This window comes from Molothrus aeneus, chromosome Z, assembly GCF_037042795.1.
Source record: "Molothrus aeneus isolate 106 chromosome Z, BPBGC_Maene_1.0, whole genome shotgun sequence".
In the NCBI taxonomy this organism is placed as follows: Eukaryota; Metazoa; Chordata; class Aves; order Passeriformes; family Icteridae; genus Molothrus; species Molothrus aeneus.
This window is the reverse complement of record NC_089680.1, coordinates 23904971-23921027: the sequence shown is the minus strand read 5'-3', so window position 1 is coordinate 23921027 and position 16057 is coordinate 23904971. Positions and strand designations below refer to the sequence as shown.

At 39.0% G+C, this 16057-nt stretch overlaps 1 protein-coding gene across 1 annotated transcript in view; it reads right to left on the bottom strand.

Annotated features, from left to right (window-relative positions):
* Nucleotides 1-9512, bottom strand: part of ZDHHC21 (zinc finger DHHC-type palmitoyltransferase 21) — a 29347-nt gene extending 19835 nt beyond the window's left edge. Inside the window, exons 1-5 of the mRNA XM_066569613.1 lie at nt 9417-9512; nt 6095-6293; nt 5221-5319; nt 2374-2485; nt 1310-1448 (exon numbers count right to left, since the gene is read on the bottom strand). Of these exons, the coding sequence (XP_066425710.1) occupies nt 1310-1448; nt 2374-2485; nt 5221-5319; nt 6095-6248 (504 nt within the window). The 5' untranslated portion in view covers nt 6249-6293; nt 9417-9512. The remainder of the gene's footprint in view (nt 1-1309; nt 1449-2373; nt 2486-5220; nt 5320-6094; nt 6294-9416) is intronic.
* Nucleotides 9513-16057: the final 6545 nt, after the last annotated feature.

Genomic DNA, 16057 nt, shown 5'->3' with positions numbered 1-16057 from the left:
AACCAAGTAATACAGTCTTCCTACACTTTCAGCTCTCCTTTACCACATCATCTTCACATACACTGTTATGGGAACATCACACCCAGTTCAGACTGACACAGGAACAAATAAGAAGTTTGGAAGACTACATCGCATCTTTTTCCAGAAGCAGAATTTTTCACTTTGTGAAATTCTCATATAACACAGGATACAAAATCATATGACAAATTTTAATTGTTCAAAAAAATGGAATTTTTTTTTTTTTGTGTCTTACCCACAGTGTAGGGTCAGGTTTCAGTAGCCTGGAAACATGAGTATGACATGCAGAGAGCATGCTGGGGTGTCACATCGACACAGAATTTAAAAATCTTCTGCACTTCAGTATTTGAAAAAAATCTCAACAAAATTTAGGGTGTAATATCTGAGATGATCTTACTCTCTTATGACATTTGGAATGTTACCTAATTTTAAAAATGTTTTAAAGTTGTTTTCTAGGCTTTTCTCTTCCGTGTACTTGTATTTGTTATAGTCCACTACAAATACAAAGCTCATTTTAGATTTAAGCTAGAAGTTGAAGCTTATGGTTCTTCATAAACAAGATAGCATAACAGTTTTCTTATAAAGAAAGAACTTTCAAGCACTGAGCAAATTTCAAGCAACCATCTTCAATATTCTGAATACTACAGATAATAGGCAAAAATGAGCACCAGATAGCAGCTTTACAATGTAAGTTTCATAGGGGAAGGAAGTCCTTGATTTTTTACTCTACTCCAGTCGGTAAGTCCACATGAAACAAACCAAACTTAATTCTCCCTTAACCCACATAACCTTTTCAAAGCAACAGAAAATACTGCTACAAAACCAATGTATATTTTTCCCCATGATCATGTGTTTTTCTTCTTTCTTAAAAAAGCAGTTAAAAAACAGTTAAAAACCAGTTTTTTAAAACATGATATTAGGACAGATATATAGTCTGCATAAATCTACTTTGGAAAAAGTAAAAGGAAATTTTAATACATCTAAAGTAGTTACCTTAACTCTTTCCAGTACTGATAATCACTTCCAAAGAAAGCTAACTGGTTCTTCCCTCTTTTCCTATATTCCTAAGAGAACTAATGTTGTGTTTTTAACACAAAGAACTCATATGCCCTTTCATAAAAATATTTTGTTACTTACCATAAATCAGTTTGCTTACTTAGTAACATACAGTTAGTTGAACTCTCTTCACTAAGAGTGAAACTGAGCTACCAAAAATGTGCAGTAACTAAAAGCCAACACAAATTACAATGCAATACTATTTGTTCCCTTCACAGAGAAAATAGGTTCTTACCCAGTTTTCTTTTTTCAGAGGCAAAAAGTAGTAGTAATGGCAGAAGTCAAGTATCAGCGTATAGGAACTAAGGATCTGGGTGTAGAAACACAGCTGTAAAAACAGCCAGTGATTGTCTTCACCAACACAATTATTAATCCTGTAGAGAAACAAAGTGTGCATATATAAAAACAGAAATACAAATACTAAAGTTATGATACTGTGAATAGAAAACTTTATGATTGCTTAAGGAGCAAACTACTGGATCCCTTGCACACAGCTTAAAGCATAGGTTGCACTACTGAGATCTTTGCTTAGAACAGGAGACACAGTTCTCTGTATTTGTATATAGCAAAGATACTGCTGCAACTTTAAGTAAAACTCTAGTAATAAAATGGTTTTTGAAAGTTTGTGAAATTTCACAGTAATGTGTCTTATCTTCTGCTACTCAATACATTTCACAGGTTGTGAACTATAAGAGTGCAAAACTGCAAACAAATATTTTAAAATAAATGTGATCACAGGCTAACCCAGTAACAAAGAAATATGACTTAAAAATGAACCAAAGGCACAGAAGACAATACAGGCATCCATACTCAGAAACTCCTGCATACTCCAACATGAAAAGTGCAAAGGAAACACAAGGATTCTATCTGTATTAAGTACAAGATCAAAAATTACATGGATGCAAATTCATACAAGCACTGGCACAGACAACAAGCTAAACCAGAGTGACAAAAGCACTATACTAGTACTATTCTCTGAAGTAGAAAAACTTGACAAAAAAAGGTAGTTTGAAAAATGGCTAAACCAATGTAAGAGAATCCCGACATCATTTCTGTACTCTGCAGTTTGTCTTGTAAAAATTAAAACTCAGAACTTCTTAAAAAAATGTTTATTTTCACTTACTCTGAGTTTTACTGGTAGAAATAGGAAAGTTCAAATTTATTATTTCCTTGCTTTATATGCCTAAATGATTAAGCACTACTGGGAAAAAACAGGAAAAATGAGCAGCAGTCAAGACCACAAATTTCAGAATGATTCACTAAAACAGTAGATAATTAGAAGAAATGTCCTGATTTTACCATGGACAGTGGTGATCCATCCTCCTCACACAATGTCCACAGCGACTGCAATGGTGTGAACGCTTTGGTCTCATCACATTGCACTTGTTACATAACTCCCAATGTTCTCGTTCTAGGTGAAAATGTAAAGACACATTAGAGAGATTTAAACTCAGTAATGTGTACTCATAATAAATCTGTATGCTTGTAACTCTAATTAAAAAAACAAATCTTACTATGATCTGAGAAGGATAAGCACCACATAAAAAGCTTTTTCCCACTGTGACCTTAATTAAACTGGAAGATATTACTGCTACTCCATGACAGTTTCTGTCTCCAAAATGCCCTCTCTTCCTATAAATTTCTACAAAGTAATTATTACAGAAGAAACCCGTGATTCAGACAAGGAAGACTGTTACTCAATTATTTCCTTACATTTCTACTGCGAAAAAAATTATCTGCTAGACAGAATCAGGATACAATCTCATTGCTATTCCAGAATCCCCTGAGGAAATACTGCTACTGCTAGCTAACTAAAAGATGACACACAGTGAACACTTCAGGAGCATCTTCCATCTCAAAGCATTTTAATAACATGCATATCACCACATGCAATTTTACATATAAGACAAGCAAAGAAAGAGATCAAGGATAGGGCTGTATATACAAATATATATTATTTTTAAATTACTAATGTGAGATTCTTTAAAAGCCAATATCCAGAGATACTGAGTAGCTGAAGGTACTAGGAGTACTATTGCTCAGCTTGGCTATTATTTATCTCAAATGCACCACCCAAATTAGAGGAATTCTTTGAAAAGCAAAATTCAAATCATATGTTCAAAAATTTCATCTTCACATGGGAAACAATAAGATTAACACTGAAATAATTCCAGTCACAAAAGCATATATTTTCTGTTTTTAAGGAAAACAGGTGGATGACTGAGAAATACTTTGACTGTTCAAATTGTTTCTACCTAAACAATCTTTTTTGAGGCACAAAAATTTCTCATATCTCAGGGACAGAGGGAAAAAAAAGGAAAAAAAGCTTCATATTTACAGTAGGACATTCTGAAATCTTATACTGTAAAACACTGTCCCAATGTAAACAAAATAAAGTTATATTTAGCACTTCTGAGCCACCTGCAGGCAGCTCTAATCGGGTCTTTCTTGCTGCAAAATAACATTTGGACACTGGAAGTAAAGAAACCCAATATCTGAGATCATTAAACTAGTAATAACGACAGATGGAAACTGATTTACAATCTGTTTGCATAAATCCAGTGTCGCAAAGGTGTCACTCACTAATAGGGTAGATACCCGCAGAGTTCAGAAACACCCTAACTCATTTTTAACACAATTTATACTATGCAAAAATGTATCCTCCTGTCAGCCTAGCGCACACCAGACAATTGAAGCACTACCTCCAGAAGTACAATACCCAGATATATCAGGCACCAAATCAAAATATCAAAGTCATGACCTAGCCTAAACATTTCACCTTCAGAAGTACTTATTAAGCATGACTGCCATATGGACTGAATGGAGCACGCAAAGGTTGGAGAGCTATGCAAAGAGATACCTTAAATTAGAAAAAATCCTTTGTGTGCAAAGGGAATTTGCACTGCTCCTGGTAATTTGAAGGTAAATGAAAACTCCAGTTTTCTAACTAACTAGCGTAACTAGCGAGGGTCTCCATTCTCCACGTCAGTTTGCAAAATCCAGGTTGCTCCCCCTGCAGCAAAACTGCTGACTCCAGAACCCAAGTCTGAAACACCTGATGTTTTACTGGATCAAAGGATCAGCCGCCAGAAGCAGAAAGAACACTGGCATGAGATTTTCTGCAATTAGTGGTGAGACATCTGATTCCCAGGGAGATACACTCCTTTCTACAATAAACTGTCCACTTCATTCACATCATATCATCAGCACTAAGGCTAAAAAGATCATGTCTCCAAACACATCATCCTAGATTTTCAGTAACATCAGGAAGAGAGAGCAAAATTTTATTCTGGGCATTCACTACATCTGAAGACAAGACTGAAGCATTCAGCCTCATGGATGGGACAAATTTTCTTCATTCATGAAGTGTTATCTGTTAATGTGACAAAGCTCCTGCTGTTTAACAGCCCTACTCCATTCTAAACTCCTAAGTAAAAGCTCTATGCATTAGATAATAGCTCCCAACAGTTCATAAAAATACTGTCCTTCTCTGTGGAGAATCATTAAGGTTTTAAATTTCCTCCAACTTCTGGAGCATTGGATACCATACAGGAATTACGGGATAAATTTGCAAGGACAGAAAGGATCGATTAAGTCGCTACTTTATAGAAATGCAGTGTAACTAGCACCATGGTTTATGTTTTTTGTTAACAGCCCATACAATCATAAGACTCTGGAAAAAAACCAGCAAAAAATACACAGGTAAAAACCAGTATAGGACCACCTTCCAACACCATTTTCAACATCATATAAATTTACTAAGACAAAAGATATAGAATTAAAATAGCTAGCTATCGATAAACATTTTTCATTAAATATTATCAAGTTTGTAGTATATGAATAATGTTTCAAAGTCTAGAATGCAAAAAAAAAATCTTCCTGTGGAAAAAATTTCTAGCAGAAGGTCCTACATAACAGAAGAATGGTAGAATTTCTGGTAGAATATAAGTTTAAGAAAAAGAAGTTTTGAAACTACACAAGGAAAAGTGCTAGAAATTTACAACTTTAAAACAGTGACAGAGTAACTTTATTCAGCAAGGACAGATCATGGTTTCCAATAAGTCTCACAAAGACAAATTTATTCCTAATTATTTTGAGGCTATTAAAATAACTTTCATTCAATTACATAGAATCAAGCTAATGTACCTGTAATTGGTATCTCTGGATTTTCAGGTAGTTTTCCTGGATCTGCTACTGAGGCTCTAAATAACGAAGCTATACAAAACAATGAGCAGAAGTAATAACCTAAAAAAATAAATAAGCATTTGTTAGACTTTTCCATATGTGCAAAGTACGCTGTATCAAAAAATACAGATGCTTCAGAATTGAGCTGGAAAACACTCAGCCTCCTCATTCAATTCCAGATATATTTCTGATATTAAGTACACAGCATTAAGTACTCCCCAATAAATAGAGTTAAAAAAGTAGCAAACAGTTCTGATAGCACCAGCAGGTGCTACTATGACCATGCTACTGTTTTCAGAAGTTCCTCCACCATCTTACCACACAAGCACCAATCATATCACACCTCAAAGCCCCCATATGGAAGATATTCCCAATAGTGCATCTTCACCTTGAAGTTTGTTCCAGCCATAATTCAAGACTTTTCCCCAGCAAACCTATGAGCCAAACTTGTATGAGCTAACCCACACAGGGACATATGACAAAACTACCAAAATTTAGCTTGTTGCCAGTCATCACTACTATCACACCAAATTCTGACAGGCACTCGCAGATGTGAACCTGAAATCCTGTCAACAAGTTCTAAGTACAGGACCTGAAAGCTACATTCAGCCTTTTCACCAGTTTCCACAAAAACAAGTTCTACAATAACGCTTGCAAAATGAAATGCTGCAGCTTCTCAGAACACAAAAACGTAAGACGCATCCACTACATTTACCCTTTATCTTACCTTTTGTCTTTACTTTCACCCTAGTTTTTATTTTCTGATAGGATTTTTTTTAAGGTACATTAAGTAGAGGCATTATTTTATTAGTAGAAAAAAGTTAAAATTACTTACACAAAACTGCCACAACTGAAATATTTCCCTCTTCATAATGAGGAAAAAGGATGACCTTTGGGATGAAGATTGTATTGTACAGCCAGACAAAGATAATTAGGCCCATGCAGCACCAACCCTGAGGGTCAACCACAAAGTGAATCCGTTGCCCCATTGAACACAAACAGATAATAAATTGTCACAATCCAGGACGATAATCCTAAAGAGATAAATAAATTTTTTATTTTTTTAAAAAGAGTAAATTAACTAGCATAGTGCAACCTATACGGTTCATACATTCAAATTCGTACATTCAAGTAAGAAAGAAAAAAACCTATCAACTGTTGATTTAAGGAATTACATAAAAGCTTAAAAACATTTCACATACATTTTTTAAGCACCATGCAAAACATTTTATGAATTCATTAATTAGATATATCTGGCTAAGAAGCAACATTTATCACCCAGATGCAAGTAAAACCACTACCTGGGAAAACTAGTAAGCAATAGGTAAAACAGCAACTGTCAATCAGGTGGCAGCAGCAAAGAAAACTCTTTCATCAAAGTAAAAAGGTTGTAAAGCAAGAAAGAAATATAGGGAATTATTTATGTTCCACAAAGATTCACCCCACCTATCTATTACGGTCTCCCCCATATTTCATGGTTGTTTTCTTAAAGCTTTTATGCTAAAATAGTCAAAAACATCACCAAGAATTCAGGGTTTCCTTGCTTAAAAAACGTCCTTCATGACATTAACAGCAAACCAACCAAGAAAGGAGTAATTACCCTGACATCTTTCACACAGATTATTAAAAATATCACACAATGAAACATTTTCTATTAATCACATTTAAAACATCAAGGTTTCCATCCTTACTCTTTAGTGGGCTGATTTCCTTTTTGTTTTAGACTGAAGAAACCTCACCAAGTCCTACAATGTGAACTTCTGAACTTCATAAATCAATCTCAACAACACAGCACTAAGTCCAAACCACTATTCAGCACAACTATGATGGGATTATTACTGTTATTTTTTTGTCAGACTACTTTCATACACATATTTTATTACTGAAATGCACACATAATCCCAATCTATTCTCTTACCTGTTAGTTTCCCCAGTTTCTAGGCTTCAGGAATCTTGTTCCATTTCTGATGGTTTCTTTCCATTCCTTTCAGCTCCTACTTGTTCCACTAAAATTTTGTTTATCAAACATTTCTGTTTCCAAGGGTTTTGCTTATTTGTCTCATGTTTGACTGTCCTCAAATGCACTCAAAATTTATTTAATACTATTCACAAATTTCATGGTCTTCTCTTCTTCTTCTTTTAGATGTCTAATCAAAATCAGGCTCAAACAAGCTGCCATTTTTCCACACTTCTCCTTTGTGTTATTTATAATCACCCTTTGCTTGTTATTTTCTAATGTAACAGTGTTCCCATTCAAGTATCATTCAGATCCCCACCAAGTTCTTGCAGCCACAGAAACCCCCACCACAAGAGGAGAAGCAGACAGAGAGCCTCAGCTTGTCAAGCCAGACATGTCAAGCCGCTGAGCTCCAGCACCAGGAGGACAGCTCTGCCTACAGCTCTGATCTAGAGAGCAGGTTCTGAGCCCTGGCAGCACACATGGACAGAAAGCTCTGTCCAAGAAAGCCTCTGTGCCTGAGTCCTGCAGCAGTACCCATACTGGGTATGAGGAACAGCATGGGGTAAGGAACAGCAATGGGTCCCTGCTTCTGGGACAAAGACACCTCTGCTGGCCCAACCTGTCACCTGGCAAAGTATGCTGCTTGCCAGGGGCCTGGGTCCTGGATACCACAGACTGACTGTTACTGAGGCTGGTAGTAGTCTGGCCCTTAGTCTATTACCCTTAGCTGCTCTTCCATTCAGGCACCATGGACACAGCCAGGGGAGACCAGGAGTTTACCAAGCATGACTACACAGTTAATAGGGTGCTGGCCAAAGTCTAGTGGACAAGTGATATCTCATTCATGCTGCTGATGAAGCGGAAGAACTTGAGGAGAAGCAGACAGATCCTGCAAATGAGCAAGTGGTTGTGCAGCATTTACATCTACAGAACCTCCTATAAGGCTCAAAAACTGAGGGTGAAGGGAAACAAGATCCACCTGAAATTACATGGGTGACAGCATCTTTGCCAAGAGGCTGGTTAATCAGCTTGGGGAACGCTTAAACAAAGAATAATGATACAGGAAGGTGGTGGTCACGTTTCACAAGCAAAGGATGCAGGATGATGGGGAAAATAGAGATCTTATAACCAACCAAACCAAGGTGAAGTGGTGCTGCACCAAGTGTGTGCACACAACTGACACAGGAACACCACTTAGTACACTAGGATAGGTCAATAAACAAGGTCCTCCTAGAGTTGAATCTGGTGAGAGATATGAAATTCCAAGAGAGATTTGTACAGGTATATGAGCAGCATAAGGAAGGCTAGAGAGGAAACACCAGCCTGCTGCTGAAAGTATCAAAATCATACAAAAATGTCAAAGCACCTTGTTTATTTTGCTCTTTCATGGTTAAGACCTGCCTTCTGGAATTCCAGGTCCCTGAGACCCATGGGAAAGTGTAGAAAACAAAAGACTTACTCTGAGCAAGGGAGGATCAGATTAACAAATTTTTAAGTGAACTGGACCTATCACTTCCATGTGACCTGCTGAGATGCCAATCTGAGTGCTGAGAGAGCTGGTTTTGTCATTGTGAAGTCATTCTCAACTAAGTTTGGAAGTTTTATGCTGATGGGTGACATTCCAGAGGACTCAAGAAAACAAGTGTCAATGAAAATCCTGTTTTCAAGGACAAGAAGGAGGAGCCAGGCAACTAAAGGTCTACTAGGCTCACCCTGGTCCCTGGGAAGGTGAAGGAAACAATCCTGGAAATTACTTTCAAACACATGAAGGACAAGAAGGGGACTGGGAGTAATCACCATGAATTTACAAAGGGAAAATCATGCAGACTAACAGAAATATAGAGGTCAAAAAAACCAAATGCAGCTAGAAACACTGCTGACCACTGAGGAATCCATCTGTTTTCCATCTTACCAGAGCAGCAGAGATTCCATGACTTCACAGCACTTCCTCAGAATAACAGCTCAACAAACAAAACAAAGAGATATAATTACTGAAATACTTGCTCCTGAGCGACCTACTTGTACCATGTGTGAGCAATAAGCAGTGAGAGGGATTCAGGAGAAAACAGTAAGAATGCCTATCAAGAAAATACATTCCAAATTTTTATCCCTCAGTAACTTACTTTTGCCTACATGACCATATTCACTTTTATAATCAGAAAACCAAAACAAACCTCAGCCATACTCAAAAACATACCTTGGATGGCAAAATCCAGAATGAAGCAAGAACTACACAAATGCAGACGTCACTCTCAAGACAGAGTGATTTTTCATCTGTCTTCTGTATCTCCTGAAAGTGTGATATGCAAACAACCAATATCATTTGTTTGAAAGGCAGCATGTAACAGGTTACTTTCTATTTTGCTTTTCAAACCCCACCCTACTGAGTAGAGCTGTATCCAAACAGACACGTTAATTCTAACTAGCATATCTCAAATCTCAGTTCTAGGTCATTTCAAAAGTTTAATATATATTTAAAAGAGAAATGTCTGTGTAAAACTGCAGTACTACCAATGTGTTTCAGTTAAACACATTTGTTTCCTGTTTCCTATAATTGTAAATTAAGTTTTATATTTTTCATTATACTTCAGAAGCCATAGCAAATAAATGATGTCAATATATTGACTTACTCTGGCAAAGTGATTTTTTTTCCCCTCCTTCTCTTGGTTTATGTACCATGCACAAATATATAAAGTGTGAGGAATAAAGAAAAAGTAAGAGCTTCAAAATCTGATAATGAGGAAGGAAGTACTAGATTAAAATTTAAATCACAAAGTGAATGTATTACTCTTTCAAATACGACTGATCTCATATAATTTTGTTCTTCAAAATTCATAATTTTTGATCAGAAAAACTACAATATGCGAAGAAAAAACTCTATGAGAAGATTAACAACAAATAAATGGAGAGAAACAATTAAGTGATTTATATCTGTATACATTCAAGATTCATACAAGCAATGAAATTCTCCAAGCAAAGTAATTTTCTGATTAAATAGTTTAGGAGAAAATACAAAGCACTAATGTTAGAGCTTTTGAGGTTTTCTTCCCTTATGCCCTAATTTATAGCTATTTCTTCTAAATAAATAACTAAAATACAAATCATTTGAAAGCCAACAGTAGCTGTGCCTATGAAAAGCTTCAGCTGCACCAAAACATGACCGAGTCTTTCCTACGTTATTGAGAATTGTTCTTGCCTTTCCAAAAAAAAAATACATTTATTGCAGGATGCCTGGGCAGCATTTTTCCTAACCCTTTTCTTTCTGCGCAGTTCCATCAATGGTATCATAAGCTCAATATTTTGTTCACTACAATCACCTGCAATATGACTCTTCATGTGACATCCACAGAATACTGAGACCACAGAATGAGTAAGGCAGGTGAAAAGTTAGTTCCAAGAAATGAGAAAGCTTTCTGCTAACCATAAATGTTAAGGTGAAATTGCTTTAATAGACTCATTGGAATGCAACCTTAGAAAAATAAAAAGTATACTATTTTGCATCAAGAATGTCCCAAAACATATTTAGAAAGTGTATTTCATAAATACACCCAACATGAGCAGTACTCAATTTCTCAGCCTATGAACCACAACAGTCAGCTCTGGGGACATCCTGTTTCCTGCACATTCATGGGTGTTGCACTGATACACAACTAGAAACTGTGCCTCACTGTAGCCCTGCTTCTTAAGAAAAGTATGTCTTCTGAAATCTGACTTGCAGAACTTTTTTCACAAGTCCTTAAACAAGTATTGCTTGCCATGAAAGACAATTTTAAGACTCCACACAAACTGAACAATACTATGCACCATAATACACATTTTGAGAGTGGAAAAAACACCACTTTCTAAAAAGGCTGTATCCTAAGCAAGTCAGAAAAAAGAACAGAGAGTAGAAACACAAGAGAGCCCACTTCTCATAATATTTGTGATAACTAGGGCAAGGCAACAACAATCAACAGCCCTCCCCAATTTCTGGATCCCACTGCATTTTTACACCAGTGACCTTCCTGAAATCTAAATAATTACTGCCAAAGATTACTGATACTAAAACAAAAAATACACTTCAATGGGAATAAACAAGGTGGACTTGAACCATTTAACTGAATTTATTTTACAAACCAGATTTTAAGGAAGTCACATGTCAGAATAGAATTGCCATTAAGCTTTTTGCAACACTTCTGTTTAACAAAAAATAGGTATCAGAATAGCCAGTTAACATAAGCAACAGCATATTTGTGCTATGACGAACTCCCACACACCTGGCATTTCTCGTGTTTATAGAATGGATGGTTGCAGCAGAGACCTTGGCACAAAGCAGTTGCTAGGCGGCTGTTGACAGGTTTGTTGAGGTAGGCAAGACATTCCCACCCAGTTACTTTCCATTGATAGGATCTAGCAAAGCATACATGCAAACAACTACTTCATTTATAAAAAATGTCACTCGGGGTTGGAGAGGGACGTGGCTTGACATTAACACACGCACCCTCTTTATCACAAGCCCATCAAATCTATCTTCACCCACTGCTGACCAAACAACCACTTGTAGACAGATAATGCACGTTACTTTAAGAACATTACTGTTTGGATCACCAGTCTGAGGCGAACGAAGACCTGCTGTATCATCTGACTAACTACTAGAGCTGGGAAATGAAAGTGTGAAACCCAGGGACGCCAAGGCCATTGCATTTCCTTGAGGCGCGCTGCTGAACACACAGCTAATCAAAACCTCGTGCTTCTCCTACTACCACCTCAGTACCAGCGAAGACCCTCCTCCTCCTTTACAGGGCAACCAGCACCCTGGACCTGCATAAAAGCGACGGCACCATTTCCTTACTTCACAGCTGGGGCGATACCCCGCAGTTCTGCCCAGGGCTTCCCTACCCAACTGCCTCCACAGACAACAGCACCGCTGGAGGGGAGGTGCAGGGATGGAGGAAGCCCCGCAGGAGCCCGCCCGCCGCGGCGGGGCCGTGCCCGAGGAGATGGAGATGCCGGTGCCGCCGCCCCCCGCCCCTCCCGCCAGCCCGGCCCGCCCGCGGCGCCGCTCCCGGGCCAGCGGGGGTCGCGCGCGCCGCCCCCCGCCCGGGCACGCGGCGGAACCAACCGTGGGCTTCCGCCGCTCCAGCCGCGCCTGCGCCCTCCGAGCGCCCCGGTGGGCGGGCGGGCGGGACCGCGCCCCTCAGGGAGGGAGCGGCGCCGGCAGAGCCGCCCTTCGAACCCGCCCGAGGCGAACCGGCTGCCCCTCACGGCCGCGGGGCGTGGGCGTCTGGCCTCCTGTGCGAGAGGCGGGCACACGGCCGGCACGGCAGGGGCCTGTATGCTGAGTGTGTGCAGCGCTGGAGGAGCCGCTCTGGGGGGGTGGCCTACCCTGCCTGGTGGGAAACCCGATCAGCCGCATTTGCCCAGGGCTGGAGCTCGCTGTGACTTGCTCGTTCCCGGCCACGGACTTGAGTCAGCATGAGCCCTTTTCCGTTCTTCATTTTTGCAGCGTCCCTTTGCAATCCGTGTGAAAAATTAGTCCTGCAGACAAGGCTTCTGCCTCAAGTCTCCAGGCTGCTCCTAGGAGAATCTGGCACCTGCCCCAGCTAGGCCTCATAGCTTGAAGTTAATAGTATAAAATAACACTAGCTTCCTTAAGAGAGACTTGCTTTACCTTGTATACCACATAACCATGGTTTCACGGGGTAAGTGAAAGGCCCCAGCTCACTGCAAGGAGGAGCACACCCCCCAAGGAGGAGAACAGCCCCCACCTTGCAGATAAGGACCTCTTATCTTCTATCTCGTCTCTCAGAATCATAAAGCCACCCATGAAGAAAAAAAAAATGCCTCTAGACTATGAAGATAACATTAGAATCCCAGTACTTTCAACACATCTGGCAAAACCCTGCTGTTATCTGGCATTGGTGGTTGTAGCAACACTAACTCCCGGGACACCTAAATCAAGAAAGAGTCAGCTGGATGGTGACACCTTAGATTTATTGCTGTTTTCCAGAATAGCAGCATAAATGTGGGTTATGCAGCGAGTGGTCAAATCATGTTGTTTATAAATGCATGAAAGGGATAAGAGCCATTCGTTAAACACAACCATTTGTTAAACACAACTTCTTCATGCTCATGAATGAAGAACTGCTCTTGTAATTCTGTGCTTTGCATCCTTGCCTCAATCAGCTCAGACCAGTTGGAACATTTTTACGACATTCAGGTCGCCTGCTGTGCTGTGCCCCTTGCTCACATAGAATCCTTACCTGTCCACAGAAACCAGTCATCATTTTAAAAAGATAATTCAGACCTGCAAGGGATTACCTTTGGGTAAGAGCCACAGACAGCTTGTAACAGACAAAATTTTCAGTGTTCCCAGCTGGGAATCATGCCTCGAGCACCCATTGCTGATGAACATATATGGTCTTTTGGCTACCTAAAAGTACCCCATCTGTCTGAATGGCATAGTTCCCACTGTAAATTGACGGGCTCTTACCCTGGAGCAGTTTTCCTTCACAATGATGGATGAAATAGATGAAGAGTAATGTTGTGAAGACTACCAATGCCGAAAAGTCACCTTTATTACTGATCAGATTCTTCCTAAAACTTAATCATAACATGATTATTCCACAGGGAAAAAAAAAAAAAAAACTAAAAAAAACCTCAACAACAACAACAGCAAGACAAATAAAAAAAAATATTACACAGGGCACTTGTTAACATTTCAATCTAAAGTTGCTCTATTTGTAGCAGAAACTGGAGGTTGTCTGGAAGAAGAAAGAAGCATGTTCCAGGTTCAGAGAAGATCAGATCAGAGAAGATCAAATCTTTCAGAACAATCTGTATATGTCAGTAGGAGCAGGTAACACTGAAAATAATGGACTTATTAATTGGATTGTTAATATGTCTATTATAAAGGGGAAAAGAAAAACTGAAGTTGTTCTTTTATAAATATTTAAAAATAACAAAAAACAGCCTCTGACTCTATTCCATGACAAAGTTAATATATATTTATGTCTATATATAAAAGACCTAATAAGCTGTGAAAATTTTTCACTGATTTGAAGAATTCATTTTGATGGGGAAAAAACCAAAACAAAACAATCAAGAAATTTAAAGGAAACCATGTTCTTGGGAAGTAAAATGGAAGTATAAGAAAAGAATAATAGTATGATATGGATATGAATCCATATCCATATGGATATGGAATCAGATATGGAATGAAAAAGAATCCATCCAGATATGGAATGAAAAAGAATCAGTCAGTAATATTATCTTCCATTTGAATACGAAGCATTTGCATTTCTGCAGTGGTACACAGATAATGGCCAGTCTTTAGACCTGTAGTCCTGCCAGGCAGGTTATATTTTTTTCTATTCAGAAATGGGATGTAAACCTAGGTTATGGAACAAGGGCAGTGGTCTTTTCTTTTAGTCATAGCACAGCATTCCCCTTTGGTTAATGGTTTTTTTTGGTTGTTATTTTTTTGAGAAGGCACTTTGCAGGAGGAAACGCAGGCAGTTGTGTGTTGGACTTCCCAACTGAAAAGTCTTGACCTGGAGATATTACCTGACTCTTTTGCCAGAATATCAAATCTAGATAGATTGATAATGAGTCTTTGTGTTTAACTACATTATGTGTGAAAAAACATACCTATGGGAGTCCTAGCTTTGGATAATATGGGTTTAAATAAAATCCAATATGGATATATTACAGAAAGATCATTAGAAGTCTGCAAAATTATTCACCTTTTTCAATGCTGAATATTGCACAATGGCATAGAATTCCTCTTGGATTTTCTGATGTCTGTGTTGTGTTGTTCTTGCTGTTTATAAATTACCACAGGAGCCACCAGCTGTCGTCCTATAAATTTTATTGGCACTCTGTAAATATTAAATCAGCCTGCTAAAATCAAGCCATGTGCAGTAACAGCTGAGGCTCTGTTATGGGGAACACATGCAAGAAAGAGGTGTGCACTGTGACTCCCACGGTTCTTACAGCTTACAAGCCCCTTGCCTTCTTGAGGCTGTTATCCAGGATTCATTTTGAGCCCGACTGTGCCCCTTGACCAACATGCAGAAGGGACGTTTTCTGTGCACAGATACATACTGAGCTGAGAAGTCAGCCTTCTCAGCAGTACTCAGTTTCCTGGGTCCTTCTAAAATTTCTTGCTACAACATTTCTGCAGCAGCACTGCACTGCTCACTTGTAAACGTTGGTGACATACATAGGAGACAGCTGTAAAGTCTAAAATGGGAGCAGAATTCTTGGTGTCATGAAGATCTACATCATGAAGAAAAAAGTCTGTGTCAGAGAAACAGCATGCTGAAACAAAACCTGTTGTGGCCCACAAGTCACTATGTGACATTGAGGATGAGGCTGTAGGTGTTAAAGGAAAATATGTCTCAGGCTCCATTTTCTCTTTTACTTAATAGCCAGAAAAATCAAGGACATGGTATGGTTTCTAATCTGCCTGCCTCAATTGTAGACATGGTGAAATCTCCTGATCCTGCAGCCCAGATAGATAAGCGAGCGCTAAGGTAGACAGGCAGTTTAATTTAGGGAGTTAATTTTCATCTTAGGCACTTCAGTGGTGTGAGGAGTTCTGCTCAGATAGTGTCCATCTGCAGATGTCCTAGTATTAGTTCTTCTAATGACTCTCTTCCTCCAAGAGTTGCTGTCTAAACACCAGGCTGGGCAACAGACTGTTGAATGTTCCACATCTCTGCAGTGAGGTGAGTTTGAAAAAGCTTCAGGAGATACAGCCTTGTTCAGAAGGCAGCTTAGTTACATGCCTGCTCAGTTTGAACACTCTGACTGTGGGCTGCAGCCACCAGCAGAATGTCAGATTAAATGACTAGT